Consider the following 17,767-nt stretch of genomic DNA (forward strand, 5'->3'; position numbering starts at 1 on the left):
CTCCCTCTCTATACTCTTTTATTATCACTAGCTGCATATTTAATTAACAAAAACATTTGTTCTATTATAATGAACAATCTTTTAACATGACTCAAAACTCTAGGCTAAAAAGAAAATCAAGAACAATGTTAAAATTAAGTACATTATATATGTATTTCCTAGACTAAGGATTTTAAGTGCCTACTACACTGCCTCCTTAAGATTTAGGAATATTGTGCATCTCAAATAAAATAGTTTCACCAATGTCCTGACCAAGTTAGCTCAGAAGAAGTTTGTTAAAGTGCTCTTTTCTATGCAGTTCATCTTCCCCATACTTGAACTACTAACACAATTATGTTTTCCAGATGGACAAATCTTTCTGTCTAAGCACTTAAAATGGAAATAAAACTCTAAGACAAATATAATCACATAGTCACAAATCCTCCAAGTCTGAGTTCACCCTTACTTCCACTGAAAGAGAGGCTTTCTTACCAAGGTTAAGATGTTAAATCTTATAGGTTCTAACGAACCAACAGCCCTGCAAAGCAGCAAGCTCCTTCCAGGAAATTCTGTTGGCAGTGGAAAAATTGAAGTTCTCTAGAGCTTTGAAGTGGCAAATCTTACAGCAGTTGCAGGCAAGATCTTATTGGCACAGATGAACTTCTGCCACTGCCTGACTGGCAGATTCACAGGCTGGCCCTTCCCACTGGTTCTCCAGTGCTGCTTTTCAAAACAGGCACCTCTAAAATTACAAGCCAGTTAAAACCCCAACCCTGGCTAACATTCTGCTACACAACTGATTGCCTAAACCCCTTCTGCCCCCCAAACAGTTAACATTGCTTGTATTAAGAGGAGGTTTTTTTCTTCCTTCCTCACATAAAATCCAAACACAGCAGGTAAAAGTCTGCTAGTAAAATATGGACATATATACTTTAAATTTTTCATGTGCAGATTTCACCTAGAACATCCCTATGTGCCATCATGAATTTTTAATTACAGCTAACATTTAAAAAACTTACTTCCAGATATAAAGAATGTTACAAACAAGCAGAAATTGAAGCTAACAAGATATGGGTGGGGCTGTTACTAGGCCCTGTCCTCCCAATGCAGGAACAAGGGCATATCCAGCCTGTAGCAGATTGCCAAGTTTTCTCTATCTCCCATTTGATAAGATAAAAGTTTAAAGTGAAAAAGCCTTGCATTTATACTGATCCATTTCAGGCTCATACTATTGTGAAACTCAACCGTTAAGTTCATTTTTGCATGAAGGCTCAAAATAAAGATGCACAGTTCTTTCTGTGGAACTGAAAAAGCAAAAACAAAAAGTTTGCTGATTCAAAAACACGGAACATATATGTACTTATACGTACACATACATACCTCTACGTAGCTTTAGAAAAAGCAGAAGAAAGTTTGCAGTAATTGTTTAAATAATCATTGTATTAGAAGCTACTTTTAAGATTTACTGCAGTTCATATGAGAAAGCCACTTCTAAAAGCTTACATTACTGGTTTAGCAGGTAGCTATTGTTTTAAGGTTTCTAAAAGGTATCCACAATTTGTACATCCCATCAATATCCCTGGGAGCAGGCAGACCAACAAGAGATCCTGGTCTAAGTATATTTGTGCTTTATTGAAATGAGAAACAATTTAAAAACAAGCTATGCCATCTCTCTGGAGAAGCTACTGCTATTGACAGGAATAGACATGTCAAGAGTGTGGAATATTTTAAGTTGAAACACATTTCTTTTTTCCAGGAATTTCCTAGTGCAGACAACATGCAACACACTCCACAAAAACCACAGAAGGATACAGAATGGAATTCATGTTGTGCTCCATATACCAGAAATCCAGTTTTAAACAGATCAAGTAGTAACCAACAAAGGATCTGCTAGATCTCCTCAGGGCTCTGACAGGTAGGAGGGTGAGGATATGCCTCTTTCTACCTGCTTTTCCTTTTTAATGGTTTAACAGGGAAAGCAACTTCCCCTGTCCAAGTCCTGGTTGTAGTTACCACAGCTGAATGATGCATCCTGAGTTCTGTCCCATCCTGCTCATCAGGTGATGAGCCCCACTGAGCCCCTAGAAAACAGCTTCAAAGACAAGGATCTGTGCTAGGAACATACTTGAAAATTCACAAAAGAGTCACCCACCCAAAGGATAATTTTAGCTCTAAATACCCAAAAGAGCTCTGCAAAACAAAACAGGTTTTTAGGTCAAAACCAGAAGCCTTAAACATACCTCAGTCTTCAGAAGCACTGAGCACCCACAGACTCCTACCAAAGATCATAGAAAACATTGGGTAGGCAGAGGGAATAAACAGAACAAAACTATCCATCTACCTACACACAACTTCCTGCCAACTGATTTTCATATCTTCAAAAAGAGCACACATAGGAAAAACAATTCTGATACTTGATCTCTTGATCTTGTTGAATATCAAGTAGCTGAATACTCTTAAAACATCAGGTATTTTTGGAAATTCCCAGGTCATACTGGGAAAAAAAAAAAAAAAAAAAAACAACCAAAAAAAACCAACTAAACAAATTAGGAGCATCAGAACACAAGGTCTATAAATAAGCAGCACCAAGCTTCAAGCATGTTTTGAGTATTCTTGAAGTTGAAACTGCAATAAAAAGCAATGTGAAGTGCCGAGCTATACCCTTCAAAGAGTAGATGACAGTGATAATTATAAGTTATGTAAAGTAACACTTGCAGATATTCATATCCTGAGTGACTGAGAATGGACATTAACAAAACAGCAAGAGGCAGAGTTCTCTCAGCCACAGCAGGAACAAATTCAAATCAGATGAGTGAAACTCCATTAAATAAAGTTAACACTCAACATGCTCTTCCAGTCTCACAAATAAAAGTTAAGAACAGGAGACTGATTTTTCTTAAAAGCAGTATGTGGCATGACTATGATTTTTCTTTCAAGTCTGAAAATTTAATGTGAATTTAATGCAGAGGACAAGTCTAAGGCAAAGCTCAGGAACAAGCCACAATTATTCGTACTGCACTGGGCACAAGTCCTAATATGTCCTGGTAGTCTGCAGCTTACACACACACCCACACATGCCCCCCCGACTAGTAAATGTGCAAATTAAGCATTCAAAAGCAAAATTATAAATACAGTATTACTAAAACAAACAAATTAAGTTTTCTTTGTGCCAGCTTCTGAAAAGCCAGATAATACTACTAGCTTTGCACAAATTTTACTGAGGAGTAAATCAAAAATAAGGTAGTTAAACTAGAAAATCAATTCTCTCTTGTTTTCAGTTTAGGCTTACCAAGGTCTTCTGATACACAGAAGCCTTTCTAGATGGAAAAGTGAATTTAGTCAAAGTATTGCATTCACCAAAGCTGTTAACTACCTTCAGACAATCTGATGCCATTCCTAGTGAAGCTCCTCTTTAAAAAAGATTCAATTTTGTGCTCTTGTGAAATTATTTGTATACCAATAAAAGCTTTTGCTCTGCTAAACACTATTCCAGTTATACATGTTTCTTTACAGTTAAAGCTGAGCTTCCTGTTTATGCTCTGTAAAAGTGTGCTATAAAAAACGGCTTTCAAATGACAATCATCCTTTCTACAGATGGCATTGAGGTTTGGTTACCATGAAAATGGTCCCTGCTGTACCCAGATTGCACAAGTTTTATAACACAGTACATGTACAACATTCAAACATATGTTTAATAATATAAATCATAATTTCAAGTGTTTCCCCCAGCTGTGTACAGCTTGCTTGAAGCCTAAGTACTTTACACACCTCCCTCCTCCCCACCCTGTCTCCAAACTCAAATCATTCACACACTTGTTTTGTAGGATTGCTCACAAATGATGCACTACTGGCATTGTTTTTTCTTCCATTCTGTTTACAAAAAGAAAAGCATACAGCATTTGTTTTTCAATTAGGAGCTTCAAGTCTATTGACCACGATAGAGAACCTCTTAAAGGAATTCCTCAGATTTTTGTCTTTGTGTTGCATGGTTCTACTATGAAAAGTGTGTATAAAAGTTACTTTTACCTCAGTGGGTCTGCTCTGGAATGCTAAAACTCAAGGTAATTTCAGCACTAAAAAAACCCACATGGTAAAAAGAGATGGTACTAGAGTATCACAACTCCAAGAATGTAAGACGACAAGTCTGGTCTTATGCACACCTTCCATGCTTTCCCCCCTTTCTCTATTTGAGCAGAACTATAGTCCATCACTGAAACTCAGTAAAACCACTCAAGCTTGGTACTAAAGTCATAGAATTTAAAATTCATGTTAATAGCATTGTTAGGGTGCACATACACATATGGGTATACATAACTAAAAGTAGCAATTCCCTTCAAAGGTGCTATTACTCAGAGGGAAACTTATATACAAGTCAACAAAAGAGTTTATTTCCTCAATACACATGGTGATGCAGAATTCACATATGATGCAGAAATGTGTTATCACATACAGCCAATTTTCATACTAGAACAAGCTCCAGCTTGGTTTTGTTACTTTTTTTCTTTAATAGTTAAGATACATAATTCTAATAGGTCAAAGACCAATAATAACTGACAGCTTCAGTTCCATTCAGTTATTTACTTCACTCATTTTGGGCTTACATACCAACAATCTCACCCAACTGGCACAAAAATAAGCAGCTACTAGAAGGAATGCATCATCCTTATTTCAAAAGAAAACCTTGTAAACTGGTTTGTCACATTTAGCTGAGCTCGCGTATCTGAAATGGGAGGAAAACGGTGTATTTTTACTGCACAGCAGCCATTTTAGTGTCAAAAGTTTGCCTCGGTTGTTTTAATACCTGATTGATTCCCTTAATAACCAAACCCCAAACCACTAAAATCAATAAGCTGTGGGTTTATATGGAAGCTTTAACAGATCTTAATAACATGAACTATGTGTTAAATGTATTGGAATAGAAACAAAAAAGTAATTCATCTTTGCCAAGATGTCTGCTGCCTACAACAGTTTAAACAAAGCATGTATTTACAAAAGAAATCTTTTAAGATGTCTGTGTACCTCATGCAAAAACAAATTGAGCTACTGAATGTAGTAGTTAATATCACTAAGACGGTTCATTATGAAAGGGCATTCCCCCTGATCACAAACCAGAACAAAACACATTGCAGGAGACAATTTTCATATTATTTTCTATACTTGCATGATTTTTTTTTTTTCTTCCTAAAAGCTTTATATAACCAGAATAGAATTAACATCCAGTCACATACTTTCAAGCCCAGGCATACAGGCAAACTGGAGATTAACAAATTCATGAGTTCATTAAAGAAAAGCAAGGAACACTGATTTTTTTTCTTCTATACAGTAACATACAGATGAAAATTAGCTAATTAAGCAACTTAGTATTTGCACAGGAATCACTACCATTACACTGGATCTTAAAAGCTCAAACTGAGTTCACCTCAACAAGTGAGTAAAACAACACCACTGATACAGCACAGATAAAGCCACTCACTACTCATTGTTTAGTTCAACACCTACCTCGTTTCTTGTTGTAAATAATATTCTTACACAACAGGTCATTGTGACAGAGCACCACTGGTGATCCTAAATTTGACAGTCTTTCCTTCATCCAGGCCATCTCTTCCTGAAGAACTTGAGGACTCGGAATATCACTTAAAAACCTTTTCAGGTATAAGGAAACAGAGTTAACATTTAATACTCTGTGTTCCATATCAAGCATTTGTAATGAAGTATTTTTCTCTACATTCTTCTGGCAAATAGTTCAACAGACCCTTTCCCAAATCAGGGCATTCTTTCCCAAGACACAATAGCAGTCAAATTATGAAAATCATTTTTCTCTGTCCTTCCCAAAAAACAATTTTCTGAAGATTATCTGTGCTGTAAACACAACAGTAGTCCAAAAATCCAGAGCAGAATATGAATACACTCCTGCGCATTTTAAAGGTGCAAAGATTAAAAGAATTATTGCATGAATTTAATTCACTTTTTTTTCACATTACATTACTTCCTCCAAGAAGAATACACAACAGTATTAGGTACTATATGTATCTATACTAAGGAAATTAACATTAATTTTTAGTCTAGTCACAGTATACACTTAAATAGCCATTTTATCCTCTTCATTTTCAGTTATCTATTAATGTTTTCTCACTTGTCTTAATAATTTTGTTGTAAAAGAAAAACCACTTTGCCAGAGCATTCTCTAATTACAATGCAGCAAGAAGGGCATCCATGATTTTAAACTCACATGAAGAATATTTTTAAGCTGGAGTCTGCTTCCTGAGCAATATGAAGTCTGATGATATTGTACAAACACAAATTCCAGCAGAAGGAATTTGAAGACTGGAAAGAACATGATGACATACCCACCTTTTATTTACTCCCTCATCTGCAAATTCTGTGGGTATGAGAGAGAAGTATTTTCCCATTTTCAGCCACAAATTGGATTTAGGGATCCATCCATTGTGTGCATGAATAGTATGGATTTTAGCAAGCTGTCTAGCAATGAGTCTAAAAAAAATTAAAATTAAATTAATGTTATATTTAACTGAAAAATTCTAAAAAATGCAACACAGGAATTCAAAGAGGGTTTAAAGAAGAGTAGCACAGCCATTGGGTAGCATCTTTCAAGACTCAAAAGGTCATTAGGATCATTACCTGTGGGAAGGGAAGGGAGAAGGATTGGAGTTCAGTTACAGCACACAAACTTCACCTGCATTTACAGTCTACTCTTGCTTATGTTTTGAAGTATTGATTTAAATTAGCTGCTATTTTTAGACAAATACATTTCAGCACACACATGAAAAACTAAAATCTTTAGACATCAGCACTTTATGTTCACTGCTAATAGTTTAAAAAATAATTTCTCAATGGAATTTTCTGGGATCTATTCACAAAAGGAAAGTATTGGAAACAGTTAAAAGTACTTTAACCAAGTCCAACTCCCTACAACTCCACCATATTCAATGGCCTCTGTAATGGTGATGTGCAAGTGTTAATTACTCATGATAAACAGACCTTTAATGAGTACAGTCTTCTGTGGAGGCAGCAAGGATCATTTTTTCAGCACTGAAATACCATAACTAAGACGGTGTGAATATCAGCTTAGCGCATGCTTATAGAAATACTGATTTTCTGCCTGCGCAAACTCTGCTCGAAGTCCTTCAGGCCGGGCAGAACTTCATTAATGCACAACGAAAATAAGAAATTTTTAAAAAAAGCTTACCTGAAAATATCTGGATTGCACACATGCTCTGGATCCAAGGCTTCTCCCTGCATGAACTCGTAGCACAGGCCATTGTTAAAGGTACAGTAGAGCTGAGGTGCACAGCCATGGGCCTGCAACACACGGAAACTCTTCACCTCCTCATCCCGATCTACCAGGAGCTCAGTCTTGTTCCCATAGATCCGAACTAGAACAACATCATCTGTTATGTCACCCACGTAGCAGCCAATTAATTTATTGGTGATTCCATCGGTGAATAGCTGAAAAGCAAAAATAATGCATAAGCAACTCAACTCTGCATCTTCAACAAGCAGGAAAAGAATGCTGGGTTATCCTTTAGTTCCCAAAACACAAAAGTGTACTAGATTGAGCATTAAGAAATCTTTAAGACAGAGGAATATCATGAAGAAAATACTTGAATATAAACTTTTTTTAGTATTTACAGTCATGTCTCTTCTTCCACTCTGTTGCCCTCAAAACCTTAATTCTTAATTCAAAAAGAATAAACCCTCCCACAGAACACCCTCACAGTAAAACAAGCAAGCAGCAAAAAATAGCTTCAAGTTGGATAACACAAAAATTTTTTAATTCATAATAGCAATGAGGCCAGAAAGTCAGCTCAAAAAGAAAAGAAACCTATTTATCATGATCAGAATACTAAGTGTTCGATGACAACAGTTTGAATTCCTTATTTACTCATGTCCAGTCATGCACCCTCTGATATGACTTCTCCCACAAGCCCTAAGTCAGGCCCAGAACAAAAATACTGACAAATTCAATGATCTGTTGTGTGTCAGACCTAATTCTGAGCCATAATATTTAATGAAAAAGTACTTTTGCTGAAAACACATGCCAACAACAGGCAACGTATCTACAGTAATCATAATTCTTTAGAACCTTGGACAGTGTGGGTAGGGTTTTATTATGGATGGCGGGGGGAGGGGGGTGTTTAGGGGGTTTTTTGTTTGTTTTTTTTAAAGCAGTAAAACACAATTCAGAAAGTTTGACTTCTATTCCCCCACCCCCTTCAAGATATAGCCTTTATTTTCAAAAGTAGTATCTCTCAAACACAAGTGACAGATTATTTCCAAATCTCAGGGGTTTAGACAAGTTGAGAATCATGAGCAAATTTTTTAATTACTAAAGAAAAAAAAAAATCTGAAGTTGGGTCAAGTCTCCCCCTTTAGGAAAAGACAAGACTTTTACAGTAGATGTGTTTTAGCTCATATGCCTTGCTTTTCCCAACACCCCTCATTTGATGAGGTCAACAGATTCATCAATAAATGCAGAAAACAAGTGGGGAAGTTTTAGTTGTCATCACAAATTGGAAGAAATAGCTCAAGCTCCTGAGAAAAGATGCAGAAGATACAAAGGTACTCTATTTTCTTGAACAGTTACAAACAGTCTTGCAGAAGTAGATATAGCAAATTATATAACTTTCATCTAGACAGGGTAACTTTAAATTCAAATAAAGCTGCTTCCAAAGCCTCTTTGACTCAAAACTCAGACTTTACAATTTATGGGGACATCTTATTAATAGCTATTATTTTAATAACTCAGCATGAATAATGAAGACTCTTAAACAGTCTTCATAGTAACTATTACAACGTTAAGCACTGCAACTAAGAAAACTGTTCCATTTAGCACCATAGATACTGGGCTTGAGCAGTGTTTCACTGAGTACTTAAATGCATTTCAAAATGCTTGTAAGTCACAAATTACACCTTTATACTATAAATATCCATTCATACTCTTCCCAGTCATAAGCGTATGGTCACAGGACTATTCGGATGAGGAAGGGACCTCCTATGGTCATCTAGTTAAACCTCCCTGCTCAAGTAGGGCCAACTAGAGCCAGCTGCCCAGGACTGTGCCCAGGGAAATCTCCAGGAATTCTGGAGACTTTGTAACCTGTCTGGCAGCATGTTCCAGTGTTCGACCACTCTCATGATAAAAAAGTGGTTTTGTTGTTGAGATGAAACTTCACACATTTTATTTTGTGCCCATTGCCTTGTCTGTCACTGGGCACTGAGAGGAGTCTGGATGCCTCCTCAATTCCCCCCCACCAGGTATTTATATATCTAAGACCACAGCAAGCCTCCTTTTTTACAGGCCAAATAAGACCAGCCTCTCTTCATATGAAAGATTCTCCAGGTCCCTCTGTCATCTTCATGACCCTTTGCTCGACTTTCTCCAATGAGCATGTGTCTTCCTTCTACCGGGGAGCCAAGAACAGAACACAAGCACTTAAAGATGGCAAATCAACATAAAAGTACTAACTCTTATAACTTTTAACATAAACCCAGAATTAATTCGTTTAAAAAGTATGAAGAGCACTTTGCAGAAGTGATTCATGTTGAGCTGTTCGAGTTAAAAAGCATCTTATCTGCCATACTTAGATAAAAACTTCCAAAATGTAGTTTAAAAGGAAAAAATGTACTATTAAAAAGATACAGCTCTAAGGTCATCAGAAATAGTGATACTACAAAAAACACCACCAACCAAAAAAAAAACCCCACCCAGATGTTAATAGTGCTGATGCAAAGCACTGAATCTCAGTTGTTATGCTGTTGAACAGAAACTGCTGGGCACAGTTCTATCACCTTCTGTCACAGGTCTATTATTCCCTTCAAACAAGTCTCATTAGCACTAATAAAGAGAAATCTGCAACAAGGAAATTGGACTCCCTCAACTGTTAATTTAGGAACTCTACTTATTAGCATCTATTTGTAACATGCTGCTACAAATAATTATTTACACCCAGGAGCATTTTAGCTATTGCTTCTTAAAAAGGCAAAAGGGTTCACTTACTTTTCTAATAACATTATTCAAAGTAGACAATTTCCATATTCCATCATAAGAAAACATCTACTGTTTACTACCACCAGTAAAAGAAAATAATAGTCATTTTATTTTTTTATTCAGAATGCCTTTACATTAGCACTTAAAGAATCAGCTTAGAAGGCCTTGCCCAAAACATAACCTGAAATGAAGCAGAACAAAACAGTTCTCTAGCAAAAGCATCACTTGAGCATCATATGCAGAGAACAGATTCTGATGTGGATAAGATAATCAGTAAACTATCATAGCCACATGGAAGAAGATGGAAGAATCTACAGAATGCAATGAAAGTAGAAAATTCTGGGAATAAATTAAAAAAAAATACAGAGACAACAGAGGTTAAGAACACAGTGCAACACAGAAAAAAAATTCCAGCAGCAAGATTCTGACACTCCTGTAAGCCACAAAAAATTAATTAATCTGATATGCGCTTACCACAGTTTAACACATACTTTCAGATGAGGTGATACAAAGGTAAAATTAAATTCTGAAACATTTCTGGAAATTCTATTCATACTGCCCACAATCAGATCTAGCTTGAATCCAAAGCTTTCTAGAAAAAAAGAAACTGTTTACTGAAATGCAGACTAAAGCTGAGAAAGCTACAAATAAGCTTAAGTTACTCAAGTCTCAGAGAGCAATACATGGTACAAACAAGACAGGCCAAGAGAGCCCAAGAAGTGCAAATTCAACCAAGACATGAAGCATCTTTGAGACAGTTTACCCTAAAAGCACTGTTACTAGGTTATTAGATTCCTGGAAAGGGCATGTGATGCCTATGTCCCCATCTAATAAGCAAGTGTTTCATGAAAAGCTTCTATCTAATCCCATCGTTCCAGGTGTTCAAAAGAACGAGAAGAATGAGAACAAAATTGCAATCACATGTAACAAGAATGAATAGACAGAAATAAAAGTGTCATGGGGCAAAGTAGAAAGTACTTATGACTCAGAAGAACTGTAAAACCAAGCAGATTTTTCCCTTCAGACTGAGTTATTACATCCATAAGCAGAGAACACAGGAAACAGTACTGTAGTGCGATAAAAAGCAGAACAGTGATGTAAAGCTGCAGCATAAATAAGTAGGGATTCCCCAGATTCTGCTGCTGAACCCCAGACTGACTTTGAGATCTCCAGAAAGGAAGAGACATTAGTAACATGCTTCTTTAATGCTCACAAAACTTCAAGTTTGTATTGTAAATCTAAGTTGATCTTTTTTCTGGAAAAGTATAGTCTACGCAGACACATCCACAGGTATACAGATCAAGAACTTAATTTCTTGAAACAAGGCTAGTTATTTTACTCTCTCTAGCTATTGTAACTCTTTCTGTAGCTGTTCATAAAAGAAAGACAAAGTACAACTATTGGAAAATGCCTTGGGTAAATTCTCATATGTTCAGCAGGGCTTACAAGAAACCTCACTCAAAGGTCTCCAGGCTCTGGCACCATATCCTCTAGTTCATTACACTCAGCAGGAGAAAGCCACTGTCTGCATGATTTAGGTGGTCAGATGATCAGGAGCAAGATCATTTGGTGTTAAAAACACCAAGAGAAGCAGGAAGCAAGGAAGTTTACAGCACTATTGTCTGCTAAGTTTGGCCAGAGACTGAACTAGCAGTTTCTGCTCAACTCTTGGGGTACTCTGCATGACAGCAGCACGGAGAAAGCAATGCTTGGAGTGCTGGTATCACTTTCACATGTTTTTTTTTGGGCTACTAAACCATCAACAGTTCAGCTTCAAGGTGTGTGTGGGTTTCGTTTTGGGTGTTTTTTGGTTGAGGACTGGTTCTGATTGAAATGTGTATCAAGATGTGAAAGCTTTTTATAATTTTTTTTAAATGCCAAGAAAAAAAAAAAAAGAACAAGTAAGTTACTTATTTTTCACCTTGTTTCTGAAGAATATTCTTCTACTTGAAAACAGTCAACATCAGGTAACTGGTTAACACTTTTTAAATTATGAATTTGCTTTACAAATTTTGTGATACTGATTAAAACAGATACAGATTTAAAAAAAAAAAAAAAAAAAAAAAAGCAGCTAATAGGAAAGGACCCTAAGCCCCCTGGAATATTTTGACGTAAAATATTGGGGGGGAGGGAGAGGGACAGGAACTAAACCTAAACTGTCTTGGATTCTTCCTTTCCAAAGTTACAAACCTGTAGCATAAGGTATATGCCTTTACATAGACTCATCCAAGCTGTCCCTAAACAAATATTGATTCTCTGTAATTAGAGCCCCAGTCATCAATAAACACACCTCTATCATGCACAGCTGAATTACATCAGGTACATATGGCGTATCACTTACATAAAATGCCACTACAGTTTCTGCCTCACATAGACACCACAAAAACCTTTAAAAACAGGGGATTGAGATAATCAAGCTTCATCAGAAGCTTAAAAGACTGGAGAAACCAACCCAGCCTCTAAGGACATCCAATTCTGCTGGCATTTCCCACTTACTGTGACATTGCATTCAAGGCACACTTCAAATTACAGTTTTTCCACAACACGAGTAATGCAGCCCATTCTGCAGCTCTAACTTTTCTTACTCTTTCCCTCACTCATCACTTCTCGATTTGGAGGTATCAGCACTTCTCTGTGAATTCAGTCCTTCCTCTTCACGTGGCAACTGCTTTCCCAACTGCTGAAGTGGGTGATATCCCCGAATCAGCTGAGCAATAAACATCTCACTTGAAAAATGTAACAGCACTGAGATACAAAATAAAGTTAGTTTACTTTGTTTCCCAGAGACTAGCATTTTCAATTTCAACACTTTTAAGCCCACGCTCAATCTGTTTAAATAAACTACAAAATACTCCAACAAGTTCAGAACTCTGAATCAAATAATAGTTTGTTATAAAAAGAATATCAACGCAAGCAAATAAATTAGATCAGCAGCCAGAAAATACTGCCTGAAGAAAAGCTATTGAGTGCAAGTCAGGATGAAAAAGCAAAGAAACAAGGACAAAAGCTAATCTGGTAAACATAAAAATAGGTGGGTGGTTGTTTCACTGGCAAAAGTACAATTTTTTTATAAGCATGGGTCCATCCCATGTTCACATTTCATAGCTGTAGGAACAAATCTCTGGGAATTATGAAGTGCTGGAGTTGTAAAATCATGCAAAGAGCTGGCAAGAGCAAAGACAAGTAAATCTCAGGGAAAAAAAAAATTAAAAACCAAAAACCACAGTACCAGAAAACAAGCAAGGCCAAATTATTTCAGAGAATTAAAAAAGAAAACCAATCCAACTTATTTGGAGATGATAGCTGCTTGCAGGATTTGGGGGGGGGGGGGGGGGGCTGTTATGGGGTGTCTTCAAGAAAAATTTGATTCCCTTTCCAAAACAGATTCTTTCCACCTCTCCTCAGGTTTCATCCAGGACAGGAGCACTGTTTGCCAGCCTAATATTTTAATGATTTTAGAACTTTGAATGATTCTTCAGCAAATTTTTTTCCATATATATCATTCTGTTCCACCCAAATAATGGTATAAATTAACACTTTTAGTATTAAGTCTTTTCACCAATAAAAACAGGCAGCGTTTATTCTCAATATTAAATATTACTTCAGAATGGTAAGAAATACTGATGGTTTTTCCTGCAGTATAATATTACACTGCAGAGAAGAAATTGTGTATTATCCCACTGAATCCTTCTTTGCCACCAGACTTACAAGAGGTAGACAGTAATGGGATAAAAGAACCCCAAATGCGCACTACTGAAGTGGTAACTAATTTTCCCATACTGTAAGCAAACACTGGCCTTCCTTGAATCTCCTTAAAAGAGAAAAAATAAGGAATTCATAAAGTGGGCAACAAACTACAATCTGTGAGTGTATTTTTACAGTAGGAAGGGTAATACAACCTCTTTAAAAGAGTAAAGAATTTTAAAAACTAAGTTTTTATATTTCATTAAGAATCGTGCAGAATATAAAAATTGGAATGCCCACTGTCAAAATTCAAGCTGCCTACAAAACTCAGAGGCCCTGGTTTGAGTTAGAAGAGCATTTTTTAATGAAATTTTAAAAACCTATTTCTCATGTTCACTACAGCTAACTTCTGAATTTAGCAATCAGTGAGTTTTTCAGCAAGGTTGGGAGAGAGGCTTCCACAGATTCCTTCCAACCTGAACTACTCAACATTTCTACTACTAAAAAACAGCCATTCCAGAATCAAAAGTGACTACCGCAAAAAGCAGAGAAAGCAAACCTCAAAAATTCAGGAGTTAGAAAATCAAGCACCGAATTCCATACAGTTCCTAGGACATTTTCAGTTGACAACTGCACAATGTACCTACATGAAGATGAGTGTTTAGACAGAAAAATTCTGTTTCTCCCTAGCAATGTAGAATAACTTGAATATTTGTACTGCCCTGTAGGGATAAAATTCACATATAACTTGATATAAAGGAGATACATTACAGTATAGGTGCTTCCATTTCAAAAAAAAATGGGTAATGCTTCTGATGTTACAGACTTTCTGATAAATAATGCAATAAAAGAATAATTTAAGCACTGAAGATTTTAATTATTTTCATCTTCCGTCCCTAAATTTGTGGTTTATGCTATGGTGTAAAAAAAAAAAAAATTAAATGTTAAAATATATTCCTGATTTTAGGTACTTATAAATCTTAGGAAAAGTGAGGATTAAGCTTTAACATATACTAACTATAATTTCAAAATTGTTCAGCTGACTAAACAAGTTAACACACAACAGTAAATTTTTGCAAGAGAAGTTAACTAACTTCTTCAAATCAAACTCTGGACTCTTCAATGTCTTACTAATTGTTCTGACCCAAGAATTACTAAGAGCAAAGGTAGCTAATGGCAGAGTTCACCAGAGGAAGCAGTAGTTCATTAAACCTATCACTGTTCTTTGTCCACTTTGCTGTTTCAGATTAGTCAGGCAAATTTTCCATGCAATACAGGAGTCCCATCCTCATCTCCCACCTAAACACTTGCCCCTCTAAAGGGCGGACTCCAGGGCATCCTCCTGTTCACTCCATCACCTTCACAAAAAAGAGTCACTTTTCATTTCAACACCTTTTTGTATTTGATGCATGTGCAACACGCATCTGTAACTGGTTGTATTGCCATCACGGCTGCTGGAACCTGTTTGAAACCACAGGCATTCCTGCTTGTTACACACTCACAGCAGCTTAAACACAGGCTAAAGAGTTAAAAATAAGAGGCCATTAAAGGGCTTTGTGAATAGATTGTTCTCCCACTGTTCAAAAGGAAAACACCAAGCTGAAAAGTGTTCTTAAAGTAACTTGGTTAAAATTAAACTCAAGACATTTTTTAGACAGAAACCTCTAACCACAGACAGTAATCTCCTACTTCACATCTGCATGATCAGTAAAAGAATCCCGGTTCTGCACCAATGGTACTGGTGTTTTTTATCCTGTTAATTGCTTCTGTCAAAGGGAGTGGTGGAAGGAAGCAACTTTTTTTTTTTTTCTTAAACCTACTAGAACTTTATCCAAAGGATAGTTATCCCTCCTTAACAGGAAAATGTTTTGGTTTCCTTTTTCAACATCCCTGAATGAAAGAAAGAAAAATATTCTGCTAAGAACTGCACTCATCAGAGAACCAAAAAAATAAAACCATGTATAACTTCATGTAGCCCTACAAGGAGCAAGGAGTTGGATTATGCTCATGCATCCCTTCCAACTCAAGATATTCTATGAACTCTAACAACCTCGTTTTTACATGCTGTAGAACTATTTTCATTGCACCTCGAGATCTTGGGACAGTGCATAACTTATGGCCACTGCCTCAAACAGGTTATTTAGAAAAAGCTCATTAGCTTTATTTTCATGCTAACTGGACTGACGTGTCAAGTTTCATTTTCCTTTCAAGACACTTCAGAAAATTTCTGTCAAATTATGTGCCATTACCTCAATGTGCTCAGCTTTCTGATACAAATTAGTTCAGGCAGCTCTCTGAAGAGGAACTTCATTGAAATAAGACACCTCCACGTAATAGCAACTGCTGAATAACACAGTTGAGCATATCATAAAATGCTCAACTAACCACAGACTGAACTGTTATTTTAGCCAGCCAAATTGGCTAAAGACTTTTTAAGTCCAAGGGACCATGTTAAGTATATTCTAGAAGCACAAAAGCAGCCAATCCTCCAGCAGATGACTCGTCATAAATACGAATGACTGTTCACCTAGAGAACACCAGAGAGAACAGCGGTACTTCTGCCAAGAGCAGAGAGCAAGGGCGTTAGCGGGTCGGGTGTGTGCCGATACCGCCAGCCTAAACCCCAGCCCGGCTGCGAATACATGACAGATATTTATTACATTTTTGATTACAGGAAGCACCCAACAAAGGCTCCACGGCCCGTGGGAGCGCCCCAGACCGGCAGCAGCGACCTCGGCGGCGGTATCCCCTCCTCCGGCGGCCTGTCCCCGGTTTACAAACACGCCCCACCCAGGAGAGACACGGCGAGGGCGACTCTCAGGAACACCTCCTCTTCCTTCCCTCGCCCCCGGCACTAGAGCTCTCCCTGCCGCTAACGCGGGCAGCCGAGTTCCAGCGGGGAGGGCATGGGAGGAGGAAGAGGGAAGCGGGCGATGGGAGGGAGGAGCGCCGGGAAGGAAGGAGGGAAGGCGGGAGCCGGGGATGCTGCCGCGCCGCGCCGCCCCGCCCCGCCGCCGAGCCGCCTAGCAAATGGGGCTCCGCGCAGGGGGCTGCGGCGGAGAGCGGGGGAAGGAGGGAGGGGGAGGAAGCGAGGCACCAGTTCCCCCGCACAATGGCCGCTCGCCCTCCCCCCTTCCTTGCCTGCTTTTCCCCTCCCTCCCCGAGCCCGAGCTGCCGCACCCCCCGCGGGAACCGGGGCGCGGACTCCGCCGTACCTGCAGCGTCACCTCCTTGGGTCTCCAGTGCGGGCGCAGCCGGCGCAGGAGCTGCAGGGCGCCTTGGCGATACCCGGGCCCCTCCCGTTCGCTGACGGTGATGTCCAGTTTGGGAACCTCCGGCGAGCCGGGCGGGACGTGGATGTAGTTGGACATGACAGCAGGCAGAACGCGGCGCGACACGGGGCGACGAGAACGGGCAGCCCACGCTGATGCTTCCTCCGCGGCGGAACCGGCAACTGAGGGAAATTTCCACTTCAGCTCCCGTTAAAGCGACTCCACCTCCCCCGGCTGCAACGCGGAGCAGCCTGGGAGAGCGGGCGGAGCCGGGCAGAGCCCTGCCCTCTGCCCGTTCCCCTCACCTGCCTGACCCCTCCAGCATCCGCCTTTCCCCCTCCAATGCCCCCCTGTCCCACTCAGCATCACCCTGCCCGCCGCTGGACCCCGCGGCCGTGGCGCAGCCAGGGAGGGGATTAACCAAATGTGTTCGGGGCTGCTGCGGGAGAGCAGGCGTAAAGGAATGTGGGGCTGGCAGCTGCCGCGGCGCCGCCCGGGCAGTTACCGGGCGAGCGGTTGATCTTAATCGGGCTTGGAGTTATCTGCTGCGGTTGATTTTTTTGTCTTTAATTTGCGTCTCGGCTTTCGGAACCCCTCACCGCCTCTCCCCTTTTGTTTGCCATGCCCCTGCAGGGCGCGTACCTGCTCAGCACCTTGATCCGTTCCTTCTACAGAACAGTTACATTCTTTCATTTTTTTTCCCCCTGACTTATTTTATTCTGGAAATGTTGTTGCCTTGAAGTTATTTTCGGCGGGGGAAAAAAAAAAAAAAAAAGCCCAGACTATACCGCAGCTTGTACCAACCAGGAGAAAAACAATCCCA

The 17,767-nt window shown here is 39.0% G+C and overlaps 1 protein-coding gene across 1 annotated transcript in view; it reads right to left on the reverse strand.

Annotated features, from left to right (window-relative positions):
- The window catches only part of ETNK1 (ethanolamine kinase 1), a 31,913-nt gene extending 14,721 nt beyond the window's left edge, over positions 1-17,192 (reverse strand). The window contains exons 1-4 of the mRNA XM_042050149.1: positions 16,888-17,192; positions 7,187-7,446; positions 6,331-6,471; positions 5,479-5,621 (exon numbers count right to left, since the gene is read on the reverse strand). Coding sequence (XP_041906083.1) covers positions 5,479-5,621; positions 6,331-6,471; positions 7,187-7,446; positions 16,888-17,043 — 700 coding nt within the window. The 5' untranslated portion in view covers positions 17,044-17,192. The remainder of the gene's footprint in view (positions 1-5,478; positions 5,622-6,330; positions 6,472-7,186; positions 7,447-16,887) is intronic.
- Between the last annotated feature and the right edge of the window lie 575 nt (positions 17,193-17,767).

This window comes from Corvus kubaryi, unplaced genomic scaffold, assembly GCF_017639235.1.
Source record: "Corvus kubaryi isolate FWS band 111438036 unplaced genomic scaffold, C.kubaryi_AGA036_p1.0 72, whole genome shotgun sequence".
Taxonomy (NCBI): domain Eukaryota; kingdom Metazoa; phylum Chordata; class Aves; order Passeriformes; family Corvidae; genus Corvus; species Corvus kubaryi.